General features: G+C 35.0%; 1 protein-coding gene across 2 annotated transcripts in view; it reads left to right on the top strand.

The window, feature by feature from the left end:
* The first annotated feature begins 3,272 nt into the window (after positions 1-3,272).
* LOC101690991 (sulfotransferase 1 family member D1) overlaps positions 3,273-27,549 on the top strand; it is a 34,751-nt gene continuing 10,474 nt past the window's right edge. Inside the window, exons 1-4 of one of the 2 annotated variants that reach the window (XM_013063434.2) lie at positions 3,281-3,436; positions 20,663-20,835; positions 22,924-23,081; positions 27,015-27,140. In XM_013063434.2, the coding sequence (XP_012918888.1) occupies positions 22,934-23,081; positions 27,015-27,140 (274 nt within the window). In that variant the 5' untranslated portion in view covers positions 3,281-3,436; positions 20,663-20,835; positions 22,924-22,933. Of the gene's footprint in view, positions 3,437-20,662; positions 20,836-22,923; positions 23,082-27,014; positions 27,141-27,549 lie in introns of both variants that reach the window. The other variant, XM_004766331.3, reaches the window with a different exon arrangement.

The raw sequence follows: 27,549 nt of genomic DNA, 5'->3' as shown, positions 1-27,549 counted from the left end.
CCTACTCACCAATTTAACCCACCTCCCCACCTACCTCTCCTCCTGTAACCCTCAGTTCGTTTTCTACAGTTAAGGGAAAGGGTTAGCCCCTTTCTCTTCCACTCCATGTTCACCTGTTTTGTTTCTTAAATTCCACATAGGAGCTAAATCATATGGTATTTGTCTTTCTCTGATTTATTTCACTTAACCTAATACTCACTAGTTCCATCCACATCACTGCAAATGGAAAGATTTCATTCTGTTTAATGGTTGTGTAATATCCCATCATTCATATATAGATAGATAGATAAATAGATAGATGATAGATAGATAGATAGATGATAGATATAGGTACAGATATAGATCACTTCTTCTTCTCCATTTGACTCTTTCCATAATTTGGCTATTATTGCTAATGCTGCTAGAAACATCGGGGTGCGTGTATCCCTTCAAATCAGTACTTTGTATCCTTTGGATAAACATATAGTAGTGCAATTACTGGGTCATAAGGTAGTTCTATTTTTAACTTTTTGAGGAATCTCCATACTGTTTTCCAGAGTGGCTGCATCAGTTTTCATTCCCACCAACAGTGTAAGAACATTCTGACTGGTGTGAGATGATATCTCATTGTAGTTTTGATTTGTATTTCAGCCGAGTGATGTTGAGCATCTTTTCATGTGCCTTTTAGCCATCTGTATGTCTTCTTTGGAAAGATGTCTATTCATGTCTTCTGCCTAATTTTTAACTGGATTATTTGTTTTTGGGTGTTCCATTTTATATGTTCTTTATATATTTTGGATACTACCCTTTTATCAGATATGATTAAATTTCTTTGCTGATCGTGTCTTTTCAATTTTCTATTTCTTCCTGTTTCAGCTTTTGTAGTTTACATGTTTCTAGGAATTTATCCATTTCCTTCAGACTGTCTGATTTGTTGGCATATAGTTTTTCATATATTCTCTTATAATTGCTTCTGTTTCTCTGTTGTTGGTTGTTATTTCTCCTTTCTCATTTGTGATTTTATTTATTTGGGTCCTTTCTCTCTCTCTCTCCCTTTATCAGTTTGGCTGGGGGTTTCAATTTTATTAATTTTTTTCAAAGAATCATCTCCTAGTTTGTTTGTTTGTTTCTTTCTTTCTTTTTGTATTTCTTTTCAGAGTAACAGTATGCATTATTTTTGCACACGCCCAGTGCTCCATGCAATCTGTACCATCTCTAATACCCACCACCTGGTTCCCCCAACCTCCCACCCCCCGCCCCTTCAAAATCCTCAGACTGTTTCTCAGAGTCCATAGTCTCTCATGGTTCACCATTTGTTTTTCTCTTTTTTAGTTTCTATATAATTTATTTCTGCTCTCTTCTTTATTACTTCCCTTTTTGGCTAGTTTTATGTTCCTTTCTTAGCTCCTTTATGTGTAAGGGTAGGAGACATGCTTGAGACTTTTCTTGCTTCTTGAGGTAAGCCTATATTCCTATACACCTCCCTCCCTTGACCTCTTTTTCTGCATCTCAAAGATTTTGGATTGGCATATTTTCATTTTCATGTGCTTCTCTATTTTTGTTATTTATTCTTTAATTTCCAGTTTGAGCCATTCATTCTTTAGTAAACTGTTCTTTAACTTCCACATATTTGTGATCTTTCCAAATTTTTTCTTGTGGTTGACTTCAAGTTCCATAGCATTGTGGTCAGAAAAGATGCATGGTATTTTAATCTTTTGTTCTTGTTGAGACCTGATTTGTAACCCAATATGTGCTCTATTCTGGAGAGTATCCTGTGTGCACTTGGAAAGAATGTGCATTCTGCTGCTTTAGGATGAAATGTTCTGAATATATCTGTTAAGTACATCTGGTCCAGTGTTTTACTCAAAGCCATTATTTACTTTTTGATTTTCTGCTTAGATGATTTGTCCATTGATGCAAGTGGGACGTTAAAGTCCCTTACTATGATTGTATTATTATCTTGTTTTATATATTTGGATGTTCTCAAGTTGGAAGCATGTATGTTTACAATTGTTAGATCTTCTTGTTGGTTAGTTCCTTTATTATGATATAGTGAATGGCCATATTTATTGCAGATACTTTAGAGCAACTGCTCATAGGAAGAATATTAAACTAGTCTCCAACTTAGCAACCATTTAGGGAAGTTCTGTCAAAAGAGATTGTATTAGCTTTACTAAATCTCCAATCTCTTTTAAGGGACATAACTGGAGACATGATAAGAGCCTGAGGATCATTTTCTAGCTGTAAAGCCTGGAGGAAGGCAAACTAGAAATATTTTCCACTGTTTTTCAGACTAATCTGTGAAAAGTATCTAATTGTCTCCAGTTGTTTTGCCTTCCTGTAATTCCATAGCAGTGTGACATTCAGGTTGTTTCTTAATTTCTTCCCTGAAGCAGACTACAAGATCAAATCTTAAGATTTTTCCAGTACAGTCAAAAACACTGGGATGTTCACAAAGGATAATGATATATCTTTATACTTTAGATCGTCATACTTAATTACATCTTTATACTTTGTTGATGAGAGGTTTCAACTTCAAATTCCATTTTTGTACAGACTGATAAATTCACAGATTGAAATTATTTTGCCCTTTGTCAGCAGTACGTTATAAAGATCTAGAGACAAAAGAAACCACATCATAGATAATATTTTGATTAGATGGAAAATGGCAATAGTTTCAAACCATTTTTTTTTTCTATTTTGAAACAGAATTTTTACTACAGTCATCACTATTACCAGCAGCTTAAAAAAGTGATATGCAGGGGAAGCCTGGGTGGCTCAGTTGGTTAAGCAGCTGCCTTCGGCTCAGGTCATGATCCCAGCGTCATGATCCTCGCTCCCTCTCTCTCTCTGACAAATAAATAAAATCTTAAAAAAAAAAAAGTGATATGCAGATATATTCTGGATAGTACAGGTATCATTTAAGGAAAAGAATATATTACAACTTTCCTGGGTTTCCCATCCTTTTCCCCATTTCTACCCAGGGAACATGTTCCTGCTGGTTTGACTTGCCCATGCAGTTCTAGAGGTACAGATAAAGCACCTTTAAATCAGGGTTACTAATGAGAGCACAGGAGCCATGAAACATCATGTGGCTGTTTTGTATGGCTTTTACAGCTGTAGTCAGAAGCAAAAGTAAAAATAAAGGCTTCTATTTACTACACATAGGAGTTAATTCTGAATGCCAGATTTAGGAGATTTCCAGGGGCTCTTTGTTTCTATCTACTACCACAAGTAATAACAAAGAGCCTTACTTAAGCATTTAATCCTTAAACCAGTAATAGATTTTCTACAGTTAATCATTAACCACATAAAGGTCTACAGACTTTAACGTTTGCCTTCTTAATGCTTAGATGAATTGTCTTGGTTGCCTAAACAATATACAGAGGGAAATTTCTTGTACTCAATTTCTGTAGAAACAAAATCTGGACTTCCAGTTCCTCAAGACAGGCATCTGGTAAGTGACTTGCCACTATACAACTAATTTAACAACTGAAAAATGAGAAAGTCAATAATGGAAAATTCTAGTGTGGATGTTTTACTATACAAAGGGAAATATTTGGGGTTCTTAGGTCCAGATTTTCTGTCAGAAACTCGCAGGATTATTTTCCATATTTAAAATTGTGTCGCGTTGTCTACTCTACTAACTTTGGCTTTGTAAAGCTAAAACACAGTTTTTTGTTTTTTGTTTTTTTTTTAAGATTTTATTTATTTATTTGACAGAGATCACAAGTAGGCAGAGAGGCAGGCAGAGAGAGAGAGGAGGAAGCAGGCTCCCTGCTGAGCAGAGAGCCCGATGTGGGACTCGATCCCAGGACCCTGAGATCATGACCTGAGCCGAAGGCAGCGGCTTAACCCACTGAGCCACCCAGGCGCCCCCTAAAACACAGTTTTAAAGGTTATTAATCATCCACCTTCTCAGTTTCTGTTTAGTTTAAAAGAATATTCTTGTATGGTCCACTGCTAGGCAAAGATACAAGTCAGCTTTTGTGTACTTCTTGAGATTCCCAAAGAATTGTATTGTACAGATGTTAGATAAATGCATTTTCCATTGATGACTGCTTTATTTCTTTTTTTTAAATATAATTTGACTATATGGCATGTTTTTCATTACAATACATGTATGACCTTCTTTTAATTTTTAAATTAGAGAACCACTAGAGCGATGTGTTCTTCAATTTCCATAAATTTTGGTAAGAGTTGAGCTATGTTGTATTTTTTTTTCACATGCACACTTCTATTGTCACTTTAATGAATAGTTACTTCAGAATGGTCTCTTCTAAAGCTCTTCGACTTTTCCCCTGGATTTATTATCAAAGCAATAGTCTAAGAACCCAGTGTCAGTAGAGAAAGTCCTAATGAATGAAGACTTACTTGATATCATTAAATTCTTATTGTAGTAATGAGAATATTAAGCATTACATTTTAATAACAGATGAAAAAGTTTAATACACTTTAAATCCAAATACTTTGATTAAAGCAATTCTAGTTAAGTTGAATTAATGTATTTAAATTAATGTCTGTGACCAACCAATGCAAGTTGTTCAATGGATAAATGTTTATAGTCATTTTCTTTTTTCTAAAAAGATACAAATATTTTCCTCAGATTCATGAAAATTTGTAAGTCAGTGTTCTGAAAATGTTCCAAAAAATATATATTTTTACTTTAATGTTATGTAGATTTGTTAGCTATCGACATGTATAAAGCTATACCGAACTTTAAAATCACTTTATCCCCCACTGAAAATGGGGATAATGTAGTTGAAGCCTGTAGTATCATATGATACCTATTTTATGTGGCTTAAGGGAAAAAAAAAAGTTCATTTGCGGTCACATGACTCGTTTAGTATTTCATGATGGCTGAGAGTATACAGAGGGTATTTTTCAACAACAATTAGACTCTGTTTTCTCTGGAATGTTGACAAATTTTTCTTTCTTCATTGCATTTAAGAGCAACTTCCTCTTGTCTTCTGAAACTTGATAGAAATAAACTTAAAAGAGTTTGAAACTGATTTCAAGTCAATAGGCAGTAGCTTTCCAAGCTTTTATAATTTTGCAGAATACTTTCAAGGATCTGTGTCCAGGCAGAACCTAACATGTTCCTGTCTAAGATGCACAACTGAGCCAAAGCCATCTACTTCTGTGAAGAACTGAAGCTTTGCTAAGCTTCACAATGTACATGTTGTATCATATCTCATAGCACCACATCTTAAGAATAGATTTTAGAGAGGAGGAGGACAGAGAAGAGAAACTTATTGTTTTGGAGAAGACTTGGTAATAAGGGATCTGAGATTGCTCAGATAAATTTCTTTATGTCTGATATAGCCACATGGGCCACTGTGTTCTTGGCAATGTGGATTTAAGGCTTGATCTACCTCCATTCTTCTCAACTTCGTAGAATTCAATGCTTTCAGTCTACATAAATGTCATTATTTCTCAAAGACACTGAATTTTGTATCCTAGCCTCCAAAGAAAGTTGGCTATAAAAATCACAGTACCCATAGAAGTTGTAGACAGATAAGAAGGAAACATTTTAATTTTTATTTATTTATTTATTTATTTGAGAGAGAGAGAGAAAGAGCAAGCACAAGAACAAGCAAGGTGAGCAACAGGCAGAGAGAGAAGCAGACTTCCTGCTGAGCCGGGAGCCTGATGTGGGACTCAATCTCAGGACCCTGAGATCATGACCTGAGCTGAAAGGAGACACTTAAACGACTGAGCCACCTAGGTGAAGAAGGAAATATTTTAAAGGAGGATGATGAAATACTTCTGTTAACAAAAGTGCTCAAGCTTAAAACTTAAAACAAAAAACATACATATATATGTATATGCACATATATACACACACTTATCTCTACACCAGTATTTCAGTACTCACACACATATATATCAAATTTCTAAAGGATGAGTTAAGAAACATAACAAATATAGACCAAGAAGACAAAAGTAACAATGCTATTGTCTCATAAGATAGGAATCAAAAGGATTAAGTGTTAGGTGAATCTATGATAATAAATATTATATTCCATAATAAACACAATCACAATTTTATATTTTAGGAAGCATATGTCCAAAGTAAAAAAAATTCATATACTGCATATGTTAAAAATTTGAAAGAAATTGATAGAAACATGTACAGAGAGAAAACTTAAACAATATTAATCTTCTAATAGATTAAATTTTTAAAAGATTTTAGAGATTTAAAAATATATTGATATTGAATTCATTTGTACATATGCATATATATATGCACATATTTATGCTTATACTATCAATAGACAACATAACTTGCAACAAATTGATCACAATCAGATATAAAATACAAAATTTATGGTGTTTACATTCTTTAGACCAGCAGATTAACATAGAGAATCTAATTAAAAATTATTGTAATATGCAACAAATTAAATTAGTAAATCAAATACTTTTTTAAAAAATAATCTATAGGTTAGCAGTCATCATATAATTAAATACAAATTATGTTGTAAATGTATATAAAACCTGGAAATATTAAAGTCTCTGGGATTTGGCCAAAACTGACCAGGGACAAATTCAAAACTTTAAATACTTTCCTATCAAATTAAAGAAGCAAAACCTAATTATTCAACTGAAAAACAAAAATAAAACAAAAAAGGAACAAGATGGTCTTCAGAATCCATGAAACTGGTTATGATATTTTTCTGAGTATAGATGACACAGGTGTACAGGTGTACATCTCAGTGATTTGACAAGTTTATACATTATTTAGGGTCACCACAAGTGTAGCTACCATCTGTTCTGTTACACGACTATTAAAATATCATTGCCTCTTTCTTAAGCTGTGCCTTTAACTCCCATGATATATTCATTCCATATCTAGAAGACTGTATTATCCCTCTCCCTTTCACTATTTTGCCCAAACCCATACCCCTCTCTCTGGCAACCATCAGTTTAGTTTGTTCTCCCTATTTATAGTTCTGATTCTTCTTTTTCTTTGTTTATTCTTTTCTTTTTTTTAGAATCCACTTTTTTTTTTTTTAAGATCTTATTTATTTATTTGACAGAGAGAGATCACAAGTAGGCAGAGAGGCAGGCAGAGAGAGGAGGAAGCAGGCTCCTTGCGGAGCAGAGAGCCCTGGGATCATGACCTGAGCCGAAGGCAGAGGCTTTAACCCACTGAGCCACTCAGGTGCCCCTAGAATCCACTTTTGAGTGGAATCATTCTCTGACTTATTCTCTGACTTATTTCACTTAGCATAATGCATTCTAGGTTTGCCCGTGATGCCTCAAATGGCAGAATCTCATCTTTATTTTTGTGGCTGATAAGTAGTCCATATCTTCTATAAGTAGTCCATATCTATTGATGAACACTTAGGTGGCTTTCATATCTAGGGTATTGTAAATAATGTTGCAATAAACATAGGATAAGCATGTATCTTTTTGAACTGGTGTTTTTTTTGCCCCCCTTTGGGAAGGTACCCAGTATTGGAATTATTGGATGTATGGTATTTCTATTTTTAATTTTTTGAGGAAACTGAGTACAGTTTTCCACACTGGTCGGACCAGTATATATTCCCACCAACAATGCACAAGGCTTCCTTTTTTCCCACATCCTCATCAACACTTGTTTCTTATCATTTTGATTTTAGCTATTCTAACTGGTGTGGTTTTGATTTGAATTTGCCTGATGATTCATGAGATTGAGCATCTTTTCATGTGTCTGTTAGCTATCTGTATGTTCTCTTTGGAAAAGTGTTTATTCAGGTCGTCTGCCCATTTTTTAATCAGTTGGTTTGTTTCTTGGTATTGAGTATATAAATTAGTTATATATTTTGGATATTAACCCCTTATTGGATATATCATTTACAAATATCTACTCCCATTTAGTAGGTTGTCTTTCTGTTTTATTGATGGTTTTCTTTGCTGTGCAATAGCTTTTTGTTTTAATGTAGTCCCAATAGTTCGGTTTTGGTTTTGTTTCCCTTGCCTTAGGAGACATATCTAGAAAAATGTTGCTATGACTGATGTCAGAGAAATTACTGCCTGTGGTTATGATTATTTACTTCACTATGTACATGTTGTTTGATATTGGGAATTGCTTATAACATCTCCAAGCTTCAGTTTCCTTTTCTGAAAGACAAGGATAAATAATATCTATCTCAAATATTGTTATAAATGTAAATTATTATTCAAGTTATTTTTATTATTAATATTCTATTGATCTTTACTCTGTGTCAAACATTGTTCCAAATACTTCCTTCCTTCTTTTTTAAAGATTTTATTTATTTGAGAGAGAGAGAGTATGTGCATGTGCACACATGTGCACATGAACAGGACCAAGAGGAGGGGCAGCAAAGAGAAGAAGAAATAGGTTCCCCACTGAGCAGGGGCCATGGGGCTCAATCCCAGGACACTGGAATCATGACCTGGGCCAAAGGCAGATGCTTAACCAACTGAGCCACCCAGGCATCCCTACTTATTTAATTTTTACAGCTATTCAATGTGATGGGACATAAAATAATTCCCATTTTACAGATGAGAATAATCTGGCAAAGAAAATTTACATAAATTATTCAAAATCACATTTGAAAGGTCCTTTTGAAAACTGGCTCCAATCCATTGTAGGTGCTCCTGAAATGTTTATTTCTCTACCTTCTCCTATCTACCCCTGCCCCTTTTGATCTTATAAAACAGAAACTTTTATTCAACTCTTTTCCAACTCTGTAGATACTATCTTTCTGCAGGAGAAATCCAAATCTCCTACTTTTCAGGTAAAATCATACAGCACCATGGTGACGGAAAAACCAAATTTTAAAGAAAGAAACAAAGCAAAATAGACCTAAAGAAAAAAAAAAAAACCATACACAAGCACATATGACACAATTATATTTTTAAAGAAGATACATGTTTGTTACCCTATTCCTAACATTTCATTTAGGCTTACAAACAAGCCGACCCAATTTAAAGCAGAGTTGTTTATGCTTCAGGAACTGAAATGATGACCTCACCATTTTCTTCCATTGCTATGGTACCGGAGAGCTGTTTTCTGGATTTTATTAGGCCCTGGGGATTGCAGATGGAGAAGAGTATAATTAACTCTTCCCATCAAATTCTTATATAAAAGATTTGGGCGATAAAAGAGTGACTGGAAGCAGATGACATCCAGTACTTCCTGCCTATGTACAAAGAGGGCCTGAGGATATCAAGTAATAGGGTCCATCTAACTTGGGAATGTCTGTATGAGATGGAGAAGACAGGCAGATGCAATTATCTCCACTTAAAGGCTAAAGTCGCCAAGCACTTTTAGGGTTAATTACTTGTTCAAGACTGATTATAAAGTGTAGATTAAGTATAAAAACCTTGACCCATAATCTCTTTTCATGGGACTGACCCATAATCTCTTGTCATGGGACAGAATAGTTCTCCAGGTGAAAGAGAATTTTTTTTTTTTTTCCTGATTTGAGTCAGGGTTGAAATTTAAAAAGAGGATGAATTTTGAGATTATGAGGGTATAAATGGTGATAATATGATAACTCTTTTAGAAATACATGTTAGCATGTGGCATTTTCATACACATTAAATTATTTCATTTATGAGATTTTTTTCAAGTTTTATTTAAATTCTAGTTAGTTTCATTTATGAGATTGTAACAATGACCATGACACAATGACAATGATTCTATGAAATGGATACTATCTGGTCAGATAAAGTGTTCTATGCTCAAAAAATGTTCACTTGCCCCAAACTGCATATTTGGTAAGTTCTAGATTTTTCTAACCATGGCCTTTCCAGCAACAAAGTGAGTGATTTCACCATTAGATGTGTTAATATCCAGGATTTGAAATCTGACTTTACCATATATACGTTTTATGTCATAGGGCAAGTTTCTTACACTCTGAAGATTTCCAGTGATAATATGAATTTCAAAGCTATTAAGTTGAAATGAAAAAACACAATGTGGAAATTATAATGACTATAAGTGCCCATAAATCTTAATATTCTTCATTTATTATGCCTTAATGTTAAACCATATTATCTTAGCCATTTAATTTGACAACATAAGCTACAATCATTTGTAAGATACAATGTGTGGGAAAAGAACATGTTCTCATTTCTGTGTATACAGCAAATAAACAAAAAACAACAACCAAAAGGCAACTAATTGGATAATTTATTACAGAGATAAATTTCCAAGGTCATGTGAGAAATATAGAATATTCTGTATTATTTGAGATTTCATGAGTGGGAAGCTTTTATAAATGTGCACTTTGAATTTTGATCGAAGTGATGCAGTGTTTTAATTATTGGCTCCTAACAGAATTTTTTCGCAATAGAGTGTTCTGTTAAACATCTTCCTCCTTTCTTGTTTCTATTTTTGTGACTTAAAGCATATATTCATTTTAGTTAGAATTATGTAATGTTAGAGGTGAAACAAATAGGAGTGACAATTTCGTGCATTTCCCACATTTTTTAGACAGGTAAAATATGGCTCAGAAATATGAGGTGAGTAGCTCAGGGCTCTACTGCTGATATAGAGAGAGTTGTGAGAGAGATGTGTGTGCCCAAATGTCTCTCTTCAGGTTCCTTGTATTGTTGAAACAGTTGAGTTTTTACACATTTAAAAAGGAGTTAATAAAATCTGTCCCATTTAGACCAAGAATCTGTTGAATATCAAAATATTGTCACTTTCCAGGAGAATAATGTATTGATTATTGTGACCTTAATATTAATATTTTTATGGTTAAGGCATATCATATCCTCAGGTTCAAGATTTCATTATTTTAACTCATTAATGGGCATGAAAGTCAATTGTTTTGTTCAATTAACATGGTCTAACATTAGCTTTTATCAGTGCAAAGAATATTAAGTAGTTTCCAAGGGCTTATAATGATCTTCCAGAGGAAGTTAAATTTCAAGGGACATTTTCAGAGAAGTAAACAAAAGAGACCCAAGGGAAACAATCATCTTCTTTCAACATATCCTGAGCTCTTATCAACTCAATTTCTCTCACATAGTAAGTTCTACGCAACTCAAATATACCATTCTTTTAATGATTTTTTGGCTCTGATTCTTAACTTGGGGATATTCATTTAAAGCTCTCAGGAGTTTAAAGGTAAGTTAAATATGACTGCATGTTTTACACAAATACTTCTGCTTAGAGCTTTTTAGGAGTCATGATGCTAATTTAGAATATTAAGCTCATGCAAAATCTGAATTAGATTGAGGAAATATTAAAATACATCCACTGATCACCTTTAATATATAATTTATAATAACCAAATATTGTTAAAAACACAAATATTCCAAAAGTTACAAAAAACTGTATATAAACTAAAATATTTCATTATACAGTTTTCACACATGAAACAAAGTTAAAAATGTAGAATTTCTCCCCTTAGAAATTGTTCCAAATAAAATTTTAGATGAAACATATGAATAAATGAGGATAAATATTATTAAAACAAGTCATTAGCATGATTCAGTTTTTCTAAAAATCATTTCATATGCATTTTAGCAGATGATATCTCTATGTAGTTATAAAATACTTTAGTGTGTGTGAGACATTGGGTAGAAAGGATTACTGTTTTTTTCCTGTCTTCTACTAGAATAGTCTTCTGTATCTATTATTAGCCAAACCTCACGGTCAAAATCAAATCACACCTTTTGTTCTACAGATTAGGTGACTACCTCCACATAATTCGGCACTTTGTATTAGGAATTGTCTTCATTGTTTAGACTTAGAAGGTAGTATAGGACAGTGATTAAGATCACCGTCCTTGCAATCAAGACTATCAGGGTTCAAACGCAGTCCTGCTACTTACTGACAGGTATGATCTGGGCAAGTTCCTCTATACTAATTTCCCCCTTTATTAATGGGTATAATAGGACTAAACTTAGAGCATTTTTATGAGGAATTAAATAACAAAATGCTTCATTAAAGCAGGGCTGTGTAAATGTGTGCAAATGTGTGTGCATTTTGCATAATGATTTAGAATGCAAGCTCCTTCTCGATCGGATGTATGACTTACTGATACTTTTCAGGACATCCCAAAGTGCTGGCTTAATAATTATAATTACAGTGGTAAGATAAAATAATTTAATCCCTGATTATCCCACCTAGAATATTGCATAAGCTTCATTTCATTTCAGTATGCTTATCTGTATCAATAAAGTAAAGGCTTTGGGATTACAAACTCAAATATTTGTTCCAATATTGGGACAATGAATCTAAATTCTTATCAAGGAAACTAGACATTGCAAACAGATAATAACAACACACTGAAATATGTGAAGTAGTATCAGTCTATTCAGGATATGGAAATGGAAAAAAGGAGGTAATTGATTTTGTCTTTAGGTCACTAGGAAGTCTTCTCAGAGGATGTGAAATTTGTGTAAGATTTTGAGGAGTGAATAGAAGTTTTCCAGATACACAAGAGAGGAGTATCATCTCCAAGACAGAAAATGCTGGTGTCATAGTTGGATGTGAGGGGTGGAGCTATCTATACAGATGGAGAAATGGATAGAGAGATAGAGATGGTTTTTTTCATTGTCTTGTTGCTGGAGGCTAACGTCCAAGTGAGGAAGAGATAAACAGGGTGGCAGAGATTAAATGTGAAAACTAGGGGAAAGTTCTTTATACTTTATCCTTTTGACTTTGGGGTTGTGATCAGGTTTTAAAGATCATACTGGTAGTTGGCAGGGGAGGCAGAGGAACTGAGTTTGGAGATAAGAAACTAAAACTAATTTTAAGACCATTGTCACAGTACAAGGTGGATGACTAAAAGGACATAAAGAAAGGCAAATTAGGGGCACTCATAATAATGATATATACATATTATATACATACATAATGATATCTATTATGATAATTAATAATAATAATGACTACCTCTTACCAAATATACCCTATGCTTTATCAATATACACATTATATGCATCATCTTATTTCACCAAGATAGCTCTATAAATTGAATAAATAATTAACTCTGTTTTAAGATTAAGAAATTGAAATTTGTGTTTATGATATGTCCAGAGTCCCACTGATAGTACATGATGAATCTGGCATATGAACTTTGAATCTACAGACCTTACAGTCTAAACCACTAAGCTAGTTCATAAAGAAAAGCTGTTTTCCCAGGAATACTTGAAAGATAAAAATAATCAGATTTATGAGCCATCTGGGTAAAGGAGATTCGAGAAGGAGGAATCTAAGATGACTCACAGATTTCTGACTTGAGTAGTGGAATGAATGTGGTATCACCAGAATATGAGATACACAAAGAATCCAGGACAAGAACTAGTTCAGTGGTGAGCAAAGCAATAAGTTAAACTGTGGTTACTGAATTTGAGAAGTTGAGGAACTTTGGGGGAACTAAGAGAGCCAAATATGGGACTTCAGAGAGAAATGACACTTCTGGTCTAAATAGATAGAAATATTCCTTTGGGAAATTGAGAATTAACAAAGAGATAGGAGATCAGTCAGAATGTGATAACATGGAAATCAAGAGAGGAGAAATTCAGAATATATGGAATTCATCACTTATATTGTATTTGATCATTGCAAGGGCACCAGAAAGTTACAAGAAGAATTATATAAATTTCCTTATTTACATTCATCACTTCTTAATTCTTCCTCACATTTCCATATTAATTCAATTACATGATTCCTCTGTTCAAAATCTTAAGTGGCCCTTTGTTTCTTTATTAATTGAATACAAACTGGGCAGTCCAACATTCACAGCTGTCCGCAATAAGGACAATTTTTCAGTAATGTCTTTCATTACCCACTAGATAGAAAATTTTATAGGGGGAAAAAGCTTTACTGTCTTTTGCCTGACCAATTGTTGGCACATGGATGACACTTACTGGGTATCATTAAAGGAGTCAATGAATGCGTGGGACACCTTCCTAAACCTATAGCAACTTTCAGTCAACATGATCCGCTCATCCTTTCTTGAACATATCTTATACTTCTCTTCTCCTTTACCATTGTTCATGCGTGCACACTGTCATGAATAATCCTAATGTCTATGCTCATTAAAATACTACCAACCCCTCATATATTATCTCAAATGTTACCATCCTTTTCCAGGTCTTTCCTAATGTCCCCATTTGCTGTCTTTTTTTTTTGAATCTTTATAAAAAATATTTTTTGATACTTATATTCATTCAGATTTGACATATAAATGTTTTTTTCTTTTTTTTAAATGGTTACCCCCATCCCTCCTTTCCTGACTTAGCAATTACCTGGGAGATATAGATGAGGGCATTATTTTTCCAGGGTAATGTCAGAATAAAGGAAAGGAAAAGAAGAAAGAGTTTCATTTTTAAAGTATGAAGTCCTTATGGACATTGGGGAGGGTATGTGCTATGGTGAGTGCTATAAAGTGTGTAAACCTGGCGATTCACAGACTTCTACCCCTGGGGCTAATAATACATTATATGTTTATTAAAAAATTAAAAAAAACTAAAGTATGAAGTCCTGACTTTTTTGTCTTGGGTAGAAGCAGTCTCTCTCAATGTCAGCTACTTCTCTTCCTCATCAATTTGTTGTAGAGGTCTTCAGCATCTCTACAGGACCAGGCGTCATATGGAACCTTCTTCAGCTATGTGATGTGTACCCAAAGCATAATACCTTTTAGTTTTATAGCAGTGTCAGTGGTCAGGAGCACTCAGTAAGGTTCTTTTTAATGGGGCTTGAAGGCTGTTTTCCTCTGATGAGGTTCTACAACACCCAGTCATTGAGATCCAGACTATGACCAGCAGGACCCCATGAATTTAGATACAAAAGCCTTCTTTAACCTGCTGGTAACAGGCTTGAGCATAAGATATTAGAGATTTACAGTCATTGGTCATACTAACATAAGATGACAAGGGACCCAGCAGAAGGTTTTATACTGAAAGAATTTTAAGAACTTTGTAAGTTTTTTGTTAAGGCTCATAAGATTTATCTAGTGAAATGGGTGCCTCCATCACTAAAGATCATGCACAGTATACTCCAAGTGGGGAACACAATTTCCAACAGTTTCTTTGCTACAGTGGGGCCATTAGCCTTGCAGCAGGGGAAATTTCAGCCCATCTGGGAAACACTCATCCAATAACTAGCTCATATTGGTAACCCACACTAAGAGGCAATTGAATGAAGTCCAGCTGTGGGTGTTCAAAGAGTCCAGAGGGAGGAGTCTGTCCTCTGAGAACAAAAATTATTTTTCCAAAATTAAGGACCTGAAAAGTCAGACATCGCTGATAGACTACTTTTACAGTTTTGCAGAAGACTTTCCACCAATGTCTGTTCATAATTTCATAATTTGGGTCATCTTAAATGCATTATGGAAAAAACTGTAAAAACTGAAAAATGGGGTTTGTCAGGGAGTTGGGAAGAACCAAACAGGTGTCTTGGTTTTCCCAGAGTCCTAACATTCCTTAATTCACAACCATTATTTATTCATTTTACTTTCTGATTTTGAAACAAACCATTGCTATGTTTCAAGGCCATCAGGATGGCAAAAGTCAGAAAACGAGGGGTCAGTTTTTGCAGAACCAGAATGAGCTTTATCTACATGTGCCACAATCTTACAAATACAGTATAAAGAAGGCTTAGTATTATTTATTTGACAATGCTTCTCATGTAAATTACATATCAAATAAGCTTGATTAATTTAAAACCCCTTTGAAATATTTCAGTGAAAAAGACTTCATTTAGAATTTGATTTGAGAAGTTTGTCAAAAATGTTATAAACAACCTTATAGCACTTCACTAAATGAGATCACAAATTATTATAATCATGACCTGAGCCGAAGACAGATGCTTAACTGACAGACTCACCTAGGTGACCTCTAGACATTAATTAAACAACTCATCATTTAATTTAGCATAACTTTAAGGTTTTAGCTTACCAAAAAGATCTAGGAAAACTAAGCAGACATAAATACTGCTGAAAAGAATAGCCTGTAGAGCTGACTTTTGTTTTATAAGAGGGTGTGTAAGATAAGGATAGTTTTTTCTCAAGTCCTCAAAGAATTGGGTGGTACCTTAATTGACATTATAGGTTGGTCTACCTATCCAACTACATTATCCTTAATTTGCTTCTTTCACTCTGCAAACATATATTTAATTTTAAATATTTCTGGCAATATTAAATAACCCCACTCAGGTGTAAGATGGGTTCCCAAAGATGGTTCAAAAAATATTACCTTTTCAAAAACCAGAGTCACTTACAAAAATAGCAAACAGAACAAAACCCACCAAAAATAAAACACCAAAAACCAAAAACCAAAAACCAAAAAACCAAAAAAACTCCCAAAAAACAAAAAACCAAAAAACAAAACAAAAACAAAACAAAAACCCAACAGCCTACATGTTCCAGGCAGGCAGAAAGCCAAGCACAATTATGAAAATGAGACAAGCAAGAAAGCCATTTCTATCTCTGGGAGAGAAAAATTCAATTAACAATGGGCTTTGAATTTGGAAAGGAAAGGCCAATTTGACATTTTATTTTATAATCTCTACTGAGCACTACAAACAGAGATTAGGAAGAATTGATTCTAAGAGAAATAAGAGTGAGAGAAAGACAAATGCCATATGATTTTACTCACATGTGGAATTTAAGAAACAAAACAGATGAACATAGGAGAAGGGGGACAAAGAGAGGGAGGGAAACCATAAGGAACTCTTAACTGTAGAGAACGAAGTGAGGGTTGATGGAGGGGAAGTAGGCAGGGGGATTGGCTAAATGGATGATGGGTAATAAGGAGGGCACTTGTTACAATGAGCACTGGGTGTTATATATAAGTAATGAATCACTAAATTCTACTCCTCTGAAACCAATATTGTACTATATGTTAACTATTTATTTAAATAAAAACCTGATACCAAAACCAACCAACCAACCAAATAAATAAATAAATAATAAATTACAGGGATTGCAATATTAATATTAGCTTATTTTATGACATGCTGACTTTTGAGTAAGATTATTATACTACTGCCAAGTAGAAGATATTGGAATTTAGGGTATTTAATAGTATTGTATAAAAATACCATATATGCAATTCATTATGATAAATTATGCACATTTCCCCTTCATCTTTCTTATTTTTGTATTCAATGTATTGTCATAGAAATTTGGAATCCATTTTTAAGATATTTATATGCAAAGATAAAACAAAGAAAAGGAAGAACTCATTCTAGTAAGAATATTTATCTTTTGCCAAATGCAGAAGAATGAAAATGGGCCATTTCCTTATACCATACATAAAAAGAGAGACTCAAACTGGATGAAAGACCTAAATGTGAGACAGGAGTCCAACAAAACCCTTGAAGAGAACACAGGCAGCAACCTCTTTGACCTTGGCTGCAGCAACTTCTTGCTAGACATGTCTCCAAGGACAAGGGAAACAAAGGCAGAAATTAACATTTAGGACTTCATCAACTTAAAAAGCTTTTGCACAGCAAAAGAAATAGTCAACAAAACCAAAAGACAACCAAGAGATATATGCAAATGTCTTATTAGATAAAGGGCTAGTATCCAAAATCTATAAAGAACTTATCGAACTCAACACCAGAAGAACAAATAAACCAGTTAAGAAATGAGCAGGAGACATGAACAGAAATTTTTCCAAAGAAGACATCCAAATGGCCAACAAACATATGAAAAAATGCTCAACATCACTTGGCATTAGCGAAATACAGATCAAAACCACAATGAGATACCACCTCATACCAATTAGAATGGTTAAAATTAACAGGTCAGGAAATGGATGTTGACAAGAATGTGGAAAAAGGAGAACCCTCTTACACTTGGTGGAAATGCAAGCTGGTGCAGTCATTCTGGAAAACAGTATGGAGATTCCTCAAAAAGTTCAAAACAGAGCTACTCCACCATCCAACAACTGCACTACTGGGTATTTACCCCGAAAATACAAATGTAGTGTTCTGAAGAGGTACCTGCAACTCAATGTTTATAGCAGTAATGCTCACAATAGCCAAACTGTGTAAAGAGCCAAGATATGTGTTGACAGATGAATGGATAAAGAATATGTGGTATGTATATGCAATAGAATATTATTCAGCCATTACAAAGGATGAATACTTACCACTTACATCAACGTGGATAGAACTAGAGGATATTATGCTAAGCAAAATAAGTCAATCAGAGAAAGACAATTATATGGTCTTACTCCTATGTGGAATTTAAGAAACAAAACAGAGGATCATAGGGGAAGGGAGGGAAGAATAATTTCTAAGATGAAGTTAGAGAGGGAGATAAACCATAAGAGACTCTTCATCATGGGAAATAAACTGAGAATTGCTGGAAGGCCAGGGGAATGGGGAATGGGGTAACTGGGTGATGGGCATTAAGGAGGGCACATGATGTAAAGAGCACTGGGTATTATAAAAGACTGATGAATCACTGAACTCCACCTCTGAAACTAATAATACACTATATGTTAATTAGCTCATTTTATTTAAATTTTTAAAAATGAAGAGAGCCTGGGTAGCTCAGTGGGTTAAAGCCTCTACCTTCAGCTCAGGTCATGATCCCAGAGTCCTGGGATCGAGCTCCGCATTGGGCTCTCTGCTCAGCCGGAAGCCTGCTTCCCCTTCTCTCTGCCTGCCTCTCTGCCTACTTGTGTCCTCTATCCGTCAAATAAAAAAATAAATAAATCTTAAAAAAAAACAATTTTTAAATGAGAAAATAAAATAACTTTTACCTTTTGCTGACTTCTACTTCAACCTGTGCCCACTAATTTTTGCAGATTTTGGCCTCCAAGATTCCTTTAGCAATAGCCTTAATTTATATAAATTAAGACAAACTAACATGTGCACCTTAACACGCCTGCAGTAAGCAAAACATGTCACTATGGACTGGCCAAGAGAAGTCCCTATGCAGGCCACCAGCAATTCCCAATGTGGACTAAATCAGCAGACTCCATTCAGGGAGACTTTGGACAGGAAATGGAAATGTAGCTTGAATGCAACAGAGCTGAAGCCAAGGGGACTTACCAATAGCCTTCCAAAAGGGCAATAAAAACAATGGACTCAAAAGAGCTTGAGAGTGCCACACCCATGTTTCTTGTTGTCCCTGAATATCATTTACTTTGGATCTCAAATCTGCTAACAAAATTCAACTGAGCAAGTCTTAAGATCTAATTTATTAAATGATTCATAATTTGGGTAGCCTCCCATCTGGCAAGTAGAGAGGAGCTCCCTTCTGTTGTTACTGGTGAGTTTCTAAAGAGATTTACAGTTAAGGTAGGGCCTAGATAACATAGTAAGAAAAACATATTTGGGAGGAAAGAAATGACCTCGGATTTAAATGTTTTAAATTTGTGGAACAGTTATGACACTCATGGAAATGTTCAATATGTAAGTCTTTGTCAGGCTGGTGATATATATGTGTAGATCAGCATGTGGAGTGTGTTTACAGAGTAGATGAGAAGGCTGAAGCTACATTTGAGGCCTATCACATTAAAGGTGTAGACAATCACTTATCTGTCCTTTCTGTATGTATTCTAGTTATTATTCTTCTCTTACTACTTAACTCTTCATTTTTTATCACTTCACCATGTCTATTTTTCTTCATTGTACTTATCCCCATATATTGTCTATTCCTCATTTATCTAACTGCACATGGACTGTAAGCTCCATAAAAGTAGATATTTCATCTGTAAATTTTCCTGTAGCTTCCACAGGATGTTGGATAATACAGTATGAACTGTATACTACAGTTAAAAAAAAAAAAAAAGGAAAACACCAAAATACCAATGGCTTAACATAATGAAGAATTTATTTTCACTGTCGCAGTCTGAAGCAGGGTGGGAAGATCACCACAGTCTTGAGTCTGGGCATCTGAACACACAGACTAGAAGGGCTCTGTGACCATGGAAGAGAGGACTGGAGGTCAAGGAAAGGATTTACATCACCCACAGCTCAGGGACCAGAACTTAGTCACATGCTCCCAATCTAGCTCTAAGGGAGACTGAAAAATATACTTTCTGTACTTAGGAAAAAAAAAAAGGTGTTGTAAATGCATGGCATTTCCTCTACTCCAGTCCTTGCCTGCAAACAGCATTTGGTACTTAGTACTTCCCAGCAAATATTATTAAAAAAAAAAAAAAAATCAGAATTTGTTATTTAGGAATCGAGGGGAAGAAAAGGGAGATAATATCTAACCATGAGCTTTTAAAACTTTGTTTCTTTTATTTTTTATGCTTTCTTTTCACAGATATCCATGAAAATTAGCAAGTATTAATAGGAAATATGGTAGTAGCAATACCGTTAAATCTTAACCCAATGCCGCCATAAATTTACTTTAGAGGTAGAGAAAACCCGAGAAACAACTTAATATTTATTACCTATTGTATTGCATTTATAAATCCCAAGACTTTTGGTAAAAGCAAAATAGAAATATTTAAATATATGCTGCTCCCCAGTGATGCTCATGAACATCCAGAACTACAGTGTATCACTACTTTTTCATATCAGGACAGAACTCTTGTTGGAACTGTGCGTCACGGTGGGTCAGTGGACTTCGTTGTTTGGGTGGAAAATGCCTGAAACCCCAATATATTTCAGACACACTTAATTACACAGAAAAAGTCCTGAAGTCTCTAGTGTCTTACCACATAACTTGGCAAAGTATTTAGAAACTCCTCATCAGCACTCTATGCTCATATGCCTTATTTCTCTCTCCCATTTTAGGGTCAATGCACGTGCTTTTTCCTGGCTGGAAAGTTTGCCTCCTCTCCGAATTAACACTTACTTATTTCCCAGGGGAAATATTTCTAAGCAGCTTGATTCTGTCAAGTTCCCTCTATTTATGGATATATTTCTGCTTCCTAGACCTTATCACCAATGAAAATTTCAGTTTATGGGTATGATTGTTTGGTTGGTATCTCTCTTTCCTCTTTACTTCTAAGCACCATGAACATAGCCACAAGTTTTTATATTCATTAGATTCCCTCGTGAAAAGAGTCTGCCAGAAATTCAATAAATATTTTTGAATTAATAAATTAATTTTGCCTTCATGACATTATCTGTTATGTTAGTGTGTACAATTGTATTGAAAAACAAAATAAAACAAGTAACAAAATCAAGAGCAACAACACCTTGTTCTAGAAAACAAACAGAAACCTGCTAGCTAGCCAAGCATGGACTTGTATATTTTGTCTTTTGTTCTATGATACACTTTTTTTTTTTAAGATTTTATTTATTTATTTGACAGAGATCACGAGTAGGCAGAGAGGCAGGCAGAGAGAGAGAGAGAGAGAGAAGCAGGCTCCCTGCTGAGCAGAGCACCCGGTGGGGGCTCCATCCCAGGACCCTGAGATCATAACCTGAGCAGAAGGCAGCTGGTTAACCAACTGAGCCACCCAGGCGCCCCAGTGATACACTATGTTACACTTTGACATAATGGAGAACATAACTGGGATTATTCTGGGTAGTATGAACAGTATTAATTTTTATATAACAATATTAATTTTTAATATTAAATTTTTATGATATTAATTTTATATTAATTTTTATAATCTGTGAATATGGAAGATCTTTCCATTTATTTGTGCCTTCTTCAATTTATTGCATTAATGTCTTCGAGTTTTCAGTGTACAGTTCTTTCAGCTCTTTGGTTAAATTTATTCTGAGGTATTTTATTATTTTTGATGCATATGGATTTGTAAATGGATTGTCTTCTTTATTTTTCTGATAGTTGGTTAGCATATAGAAACACAAAAGATTTAGTATGTTGATTTGGTATCCTGCAACTAGTTATAACCTTTTAAAATAAAAATTATTTGCGTGGGGCAGAGTAGAGGTGGAGTTGGGAGGTCATGAAAAAAAAATGGTAAGAAATTGCGTATCTGAAAATGTTCAAGAGAAGTTCAGCGCCCATAGGACCTCATGAAACCTTATAAACTTGAGCTTGTTAGATAATCTCTGTTTTTCTAGAACTTCACAGAAAGAAAAATAAACACTCCAGCTGCTGCAAAATTGGGAAAACAACAACATGTTTTGAAGTAGGACTTAGGATATCTAGCTCAAGTTCTTCTACATCCTACATATGATAGCAAAAGAGACATAAAAGTACCTTTATTAGAGTCATGCTCAGAATAGAAAATGACACGTCACCAATGTTAAAAAGTTCATCAGAGCAGTCTATCTCCGATGCTACACGTACCTCCAGTTTGTTTCTTTTACCCAGCCTTTTTGGTCATTTAGTTCCTCTTTCCCACCCTCCCTCTATCCATACTCTCCTTCTTGTGGACTGTTGCATATAATTTAGATGAAATAATTGACCAGTCCCACCTAGAAATTTAAAGGAAGGAAGTACTACGTTAGGCTACTCTTCAGTTTTCAGTTAAAAAGACCCACTGCAGTTATAAGGCTTATTTAAATTTCCCTGCAATGAATGGGCAGTTCTGTGGTTCTTATATTCCCTTTACTCCAAAATCCAATACTTTTAGTATCTATCCCAGCACTCTGTGCCCAAAGCAATGTTGTGTACAATTCAAAGTACCAGTGGAAGGTGTTGATATTTAACATATAAGCAGCGTATAAAAAATAAGTCCTGCAAGACCTTATTAGTTTGTGTGCTCATTCTTTTCCCACTGATTTGTAATGTACAGGAAGGTGATCTGGTGCTGTTGGATCTATAGTAATCAAATACTAATTTATTTAATAAAATATCAATTTATTTTTATTTTTTAATATTTTATTTATTTACGAGAGAGAGAAAGAGAGAGAGAAAGAGAGAGGGAGCAGGGGCAGGGGAGAGGGGCAGAGGGAGAGGGAGAAGCAGGTGGACTCCTGAGGAGAAAGCCTGACTTAGGGCTCAATCCCAGGATGCTGGGATCATGACCTGAGCTGAAGGCAGATGCTTAACCAACTAAGCCACCCAGGCGCCCCATTATTACTATTATTAAAACAAAGACTCCTTAACATGCTTCCCTTTGTTTAAAATCTAGTTTCTGAAAAATGGACAAGAAGCTGGATATCTACAGGAGGGAGTTAGTGGATGTTCAGGGTATCCCACTCTTCTGGAGCATTGCTGAGGAGTGGTCCCAGGTGGAGACCTTTGAGAGTCGACCAGATGACCTTCTGATCGCCACCTACCCTAAATCTGGTAAGATCTTTTAATGTATTTGCACGCATTAATTGCTTATAGATCCATGTGTATAAGCCCACTGATCTTCTGATCATTGGTCAAGGGTACGCAGTAGCAGTTGCTGGGACAGTTTTGTTGCAAATCAGATAAACTCACTTTCTTTATTAAAACGCCTTCATTTGAATGGGGGCTAACCTGAGGGAAAATTAATGTTGTTGTCTTATTTTCCTTTGTAAATTCAAATAAAAATTATTAAAACTGCATATACTCTGATTGGCTAGTTTTGGTTCGTTTTTACTGTATATTTATAGTAATAAAATCATGCAGCAATAAAAAAAATAAATAAAACTGCATATCTAAAATTATTTAGATTCTTTAGGATCTTTACATATCTATATTCCTTCTATGCATTTTAATGTTTACATATTTTGTTCATTGTATTTTAAATGTACTGGGTAAATATTAATATTTTATTATTTTAAAGACATTATAAATGCATTTAGAAATATTTTGTTATACTGTTAAACAGCTACTGACTTCGGTATGTGATCGCAGAAAGGAGAATTTAAGATGCCTCAGTAAGAATCAATAATTTTTATTTCTCCAGATCTTTTTATGACAGAGTCTTCCATTTACTTAGTGATAGATGTAGAGAGAGATATCAGAGAATGGGTTTTCTCCTGCCTTTTATCCACTTAATTAACTCAAGCCTGTAGCCAATCAACTATTCCAGTTGTTAAATTCCGTAAAGTCAACTTTCTTTTATATTTCTGCTTCATTTCTTAAAGGACTTAAGGACAAGAAGTTTTTAATAAGTACATTGATTACTAATATGATAAATATTATATTAAATATTAAAATTCCTTCATAGGGCTATGTAACAAAGCCTGGGAGGAAACACCTGAATTTTTGGAGATTCTAATATCAGGATAACAACACTGTTATGAAAACAAAGAGATCCTCTCAGGAAAGAAACAAATGTATAATACAGACCTTTGAAGAAATAGAAAACAAGCTTTTTTTTTTTTTTTTTTTTAGATTTTATTTATTTATTTTTCAGAGAGAGAGAAAGAGAGAGAGCGAGCACAGGCACAGGCAGGCAGAGTGGCAGCAGAGGCAGAGGGAGAAGCAGGATCCCTGCCCAGCAAGGAGCCTGATATGGGACCTGATCCCAGGATGCCTGGATCATGACCTGAGCCGAAGGTAGAGGCTTAACCAACTGAGTCACCCAGGCATCCTGCAAGCTTGTTTTTGTAAACGCTTATTTTTTCTTTCTTTTCTTACTATACACATTGTTCTCTAAGCCATCCACCAATCCCAAATTGTTTGGAACCAAAACTGCTCTGCATCTCCTTGTTGAGATACAAATTTAGAAAACGTTGGGCAGTTACTGAAAATGTACATGCTCTTTTGTTTTCACTATTTTAAAAAACATATTCACAGGCAGAAACCCATTAAGATCATCTTTGGAAGGTATAATATAATCATACAAACAGTTTATATACGAAAGTGCTCTTTGAAGCTGGATTTCTTCTAAAAAAGCTGAAAAGTAATTATATACTCTTGGTCATTTTTGCCTTTGATTTTTTTCCCTTTACAAACTGTTGAGAACGTGTTTTAAAGTTATTAATATATCAGTTCCCTGTTAATTTTGTTATAAAGGACTAAAGCTAATTTACTCCATATATGAGGTAAATCACATGTCCCCCCGCCCCCCAAAATTATGGAAAATAAACATTTCTAATTTGAAGCATAGATAAGCGGCATTTCGTTCCATCATATTTCAGTGACAGGAAATGAAATGTGTTCTGTTGTACTTTGGAATTTAGGTCTTTCTCTCTCTCTCTCTTTTTTTTAAGATTTTTTATTTATTTATTTGACAGAGAGAGACAGAGGGAGAGAGAGTGAGAGAGGGAACAGCAAGCAGGGGTAGTGGAGAGGCAGAAGCAGGCTTCCTGCAGAGCAGGGAGCCCGATGCAGGGCTGGATCCCAGGATCCTGGGATCATGAGCTGAGCTAAAGGCAGACGCTTAATGACTGAGCCACCCAGGTGCCCCACTCTTCTTCTTCTTCTTCTTTTTTTTTTTTTTTTTTTTTAAGATTTTATTTATTTATTTGACAGAGACACAGCAGGAGAGGGGACATAAGCAGGGGGAATGGAGAGGGAGAAGCAGGCCTCCTGCAGAGCAGGGAGCCCGATGTGGGGCTGGATCCCAGGACCCTGAGATCATGACCTGAGCCAAAGGCAGATGCTTAATGACTGAGCCACCAAGGTGCCCTAGAATTTAGGTCGCTTTTTCCCAAGGCATCATTGCTTAAGACTAAGCAAGATGAGGCAACAAACTCTTCAAGGATAGTATTAATTTCACTCACCTTTTTCTTAGTACTGGAATTGTCTCTGTTAGAGGGATGAGCGAGATAGTCCCACATTCATGATTTAGGGATGAAAAGAAGGAAAAATTATCCACAAGAAAGGACTAAAAAGGAGGCCTAAAGTACTCTAATCTGTGGAACTAATCAAAGGTACATCTTTGTGAGGTCATTGGCCAAAAATCTACGCAGTACGTAGATTAATTACCTAAGTTAATTTTGAGTTTTCGCCCATGGTTATTCACTTTACAGACTATCATTCCTTACATGTTTGATAAAGGGGAAGAGAATGGGAACAGTTAAGAAGATATTTTTCTCCAATCTTAAAATTGCTTTGTCAGCCTATCCTGAATAACCTGATATTGAATACTGTAGATAATTAAAGAGGCCATATCCTTAAATACAGACTTATGATGATGTTCCCGCCCTATAAACTCATCATAATTTTAAAATGTATTTGATACTGAACCATCATAGATTAGCCTAGCCTACCTTAAATGTGTTCAGCACAATTATACTAGCCTGTAATTGGGCAAAACTAATGCAAAGCTTGTTTTATAATAAAGTGCTGAATAGCTCATGTAATCTATTGAATACTGTACTGTAAGTGAAAAACAGAATGGTTGTGTGGGTATAGACCGGTTATAAGTTGTTATAAGACCAGAATCAGTTGTTTATCTTGTTGACTGGGAGCTGCACCTAGCTGCCTCTGCCCAGCGTCCTGAGAGAAAGCTTCATATTGCTTATCACTAGCCCAAGAGAAGATCAAAATTTAAAATTCAAAGTTCAGTTTCTAAGTACAAACGCCTATGAGTTTCACACCACCGTAAAGTCGAAAAATCCTAAGTTGAACCGTTGTCGGTAGGTGATCAACCGTACTTTGGATCCATTTCTCAAGGTTAAAGAGACACAATCTCAGAAAAACCAGAGTGACTCCATCCACTCCGCTCACTTAGGATCAATGGGTCTTTCGTTTGTGAGTAGCACCTGGTCACCACAGAGGCAAAGTTCTCTTTGTATCTTTCTTCACACCTCCACCGAATGTTTTTCCTCAGATACTCTTCAGCCCCCGAAGTCTGATCATATTTTTGATATTAATAAAAACTGTACAAGTTTCTAGTCAGACTACTTGAAATTAGCTGCTTCCCTCTGCCTTCCACTCAGAAGGGTGTGCTACATGACTTACAGACTGTCTCTTAGATCACCCACATCTTACTTCCCTTTTAAGACTTACTTTATGATTATTTTAATCAGGCTTCCTGTCGCTCTCTCACAAATACACATGTTCAAGATAGATAAGGATCTTTCTTCAGAAAAGTGGTAAGAGAAAAGGGGGATGGAAAGGAAGACCTTTTTGTTTTTGATATTGTACAACTTCTCTACCTATATTGACCTTCTTATATCCTTTTTTTTTTAAATTTTTTATTTTTTATAAACATATATTTTTATCCCCAAGGGTACAGGTCTGTGAATCACCAGGTTTACACACTTCACAGCACTCACCAAAGCACATACTTATATCCTTTTTGACGGAGAAGTTGATAGTTGTTCCATTTTTCTTTTTTTTTTTTTTTGCCCATAGGAACAACCTGGGTCAGTGAAATATTGGATTTGATCTATAACAATGGGGATGTGGAGAAATGTAAGCGGGACGCAATATACAAACGAGTGCCGTTCATGGAATTGATTGTTCCTGGAATCGAGAATGGTATTTTCCCTGAATTTTCCTGTTTACCATAGGGATAAATCCCCCTATCATTTCGTGGTGTTTGGAGGAGTCATGATGGACTGCTATAGACAGATCTTGGACAGTTAAATCCTGAGTGTTTCTAACAGAAGAGCAAGAATTCGGTTGTACTTAGAACCATATTATACTCCTCTTGCACCCAAAGATAATATCTGCATAAGAGGAGATTTTGACAACTATATATGTTTTCTTAATTGCACAGACGGAGCTCCTCAACATTTAAATGTACACTCGTTATATACAGAAAATTGTCTGATCCAATATAAAATCATGTCTACTGCTTGTTAGCTGACGTTCACAGGCTCAAGAAACAGAATTATGGATGATCTTGTATTATTAAAATTTTAAAAAATTAGTTATGAGCTTTATG

The sequence above is a fragment of the Mustela putorius genome, unplaced genomic scaffold (assembly GCF_011764305.1).
Source record: "Mustela putorius furo isolate JIRA1106 unplaced genomic scaffold, ASM1176430v1.1 tig00000430_pilon_pilon_pilon, whole genome shotgun sequence".
NCBI classification, from domain to species: Eukaryota; Metazoa; Chordata; class Mammalia; order Carnivora; family Mustelidae; genus Mustela; species Mustela putorius.
The sequence above is the reverse complement of the archived record's forward strand: the minus strand, read 5'-3'. Positions and strand labels throughout refer to the sequence as shown.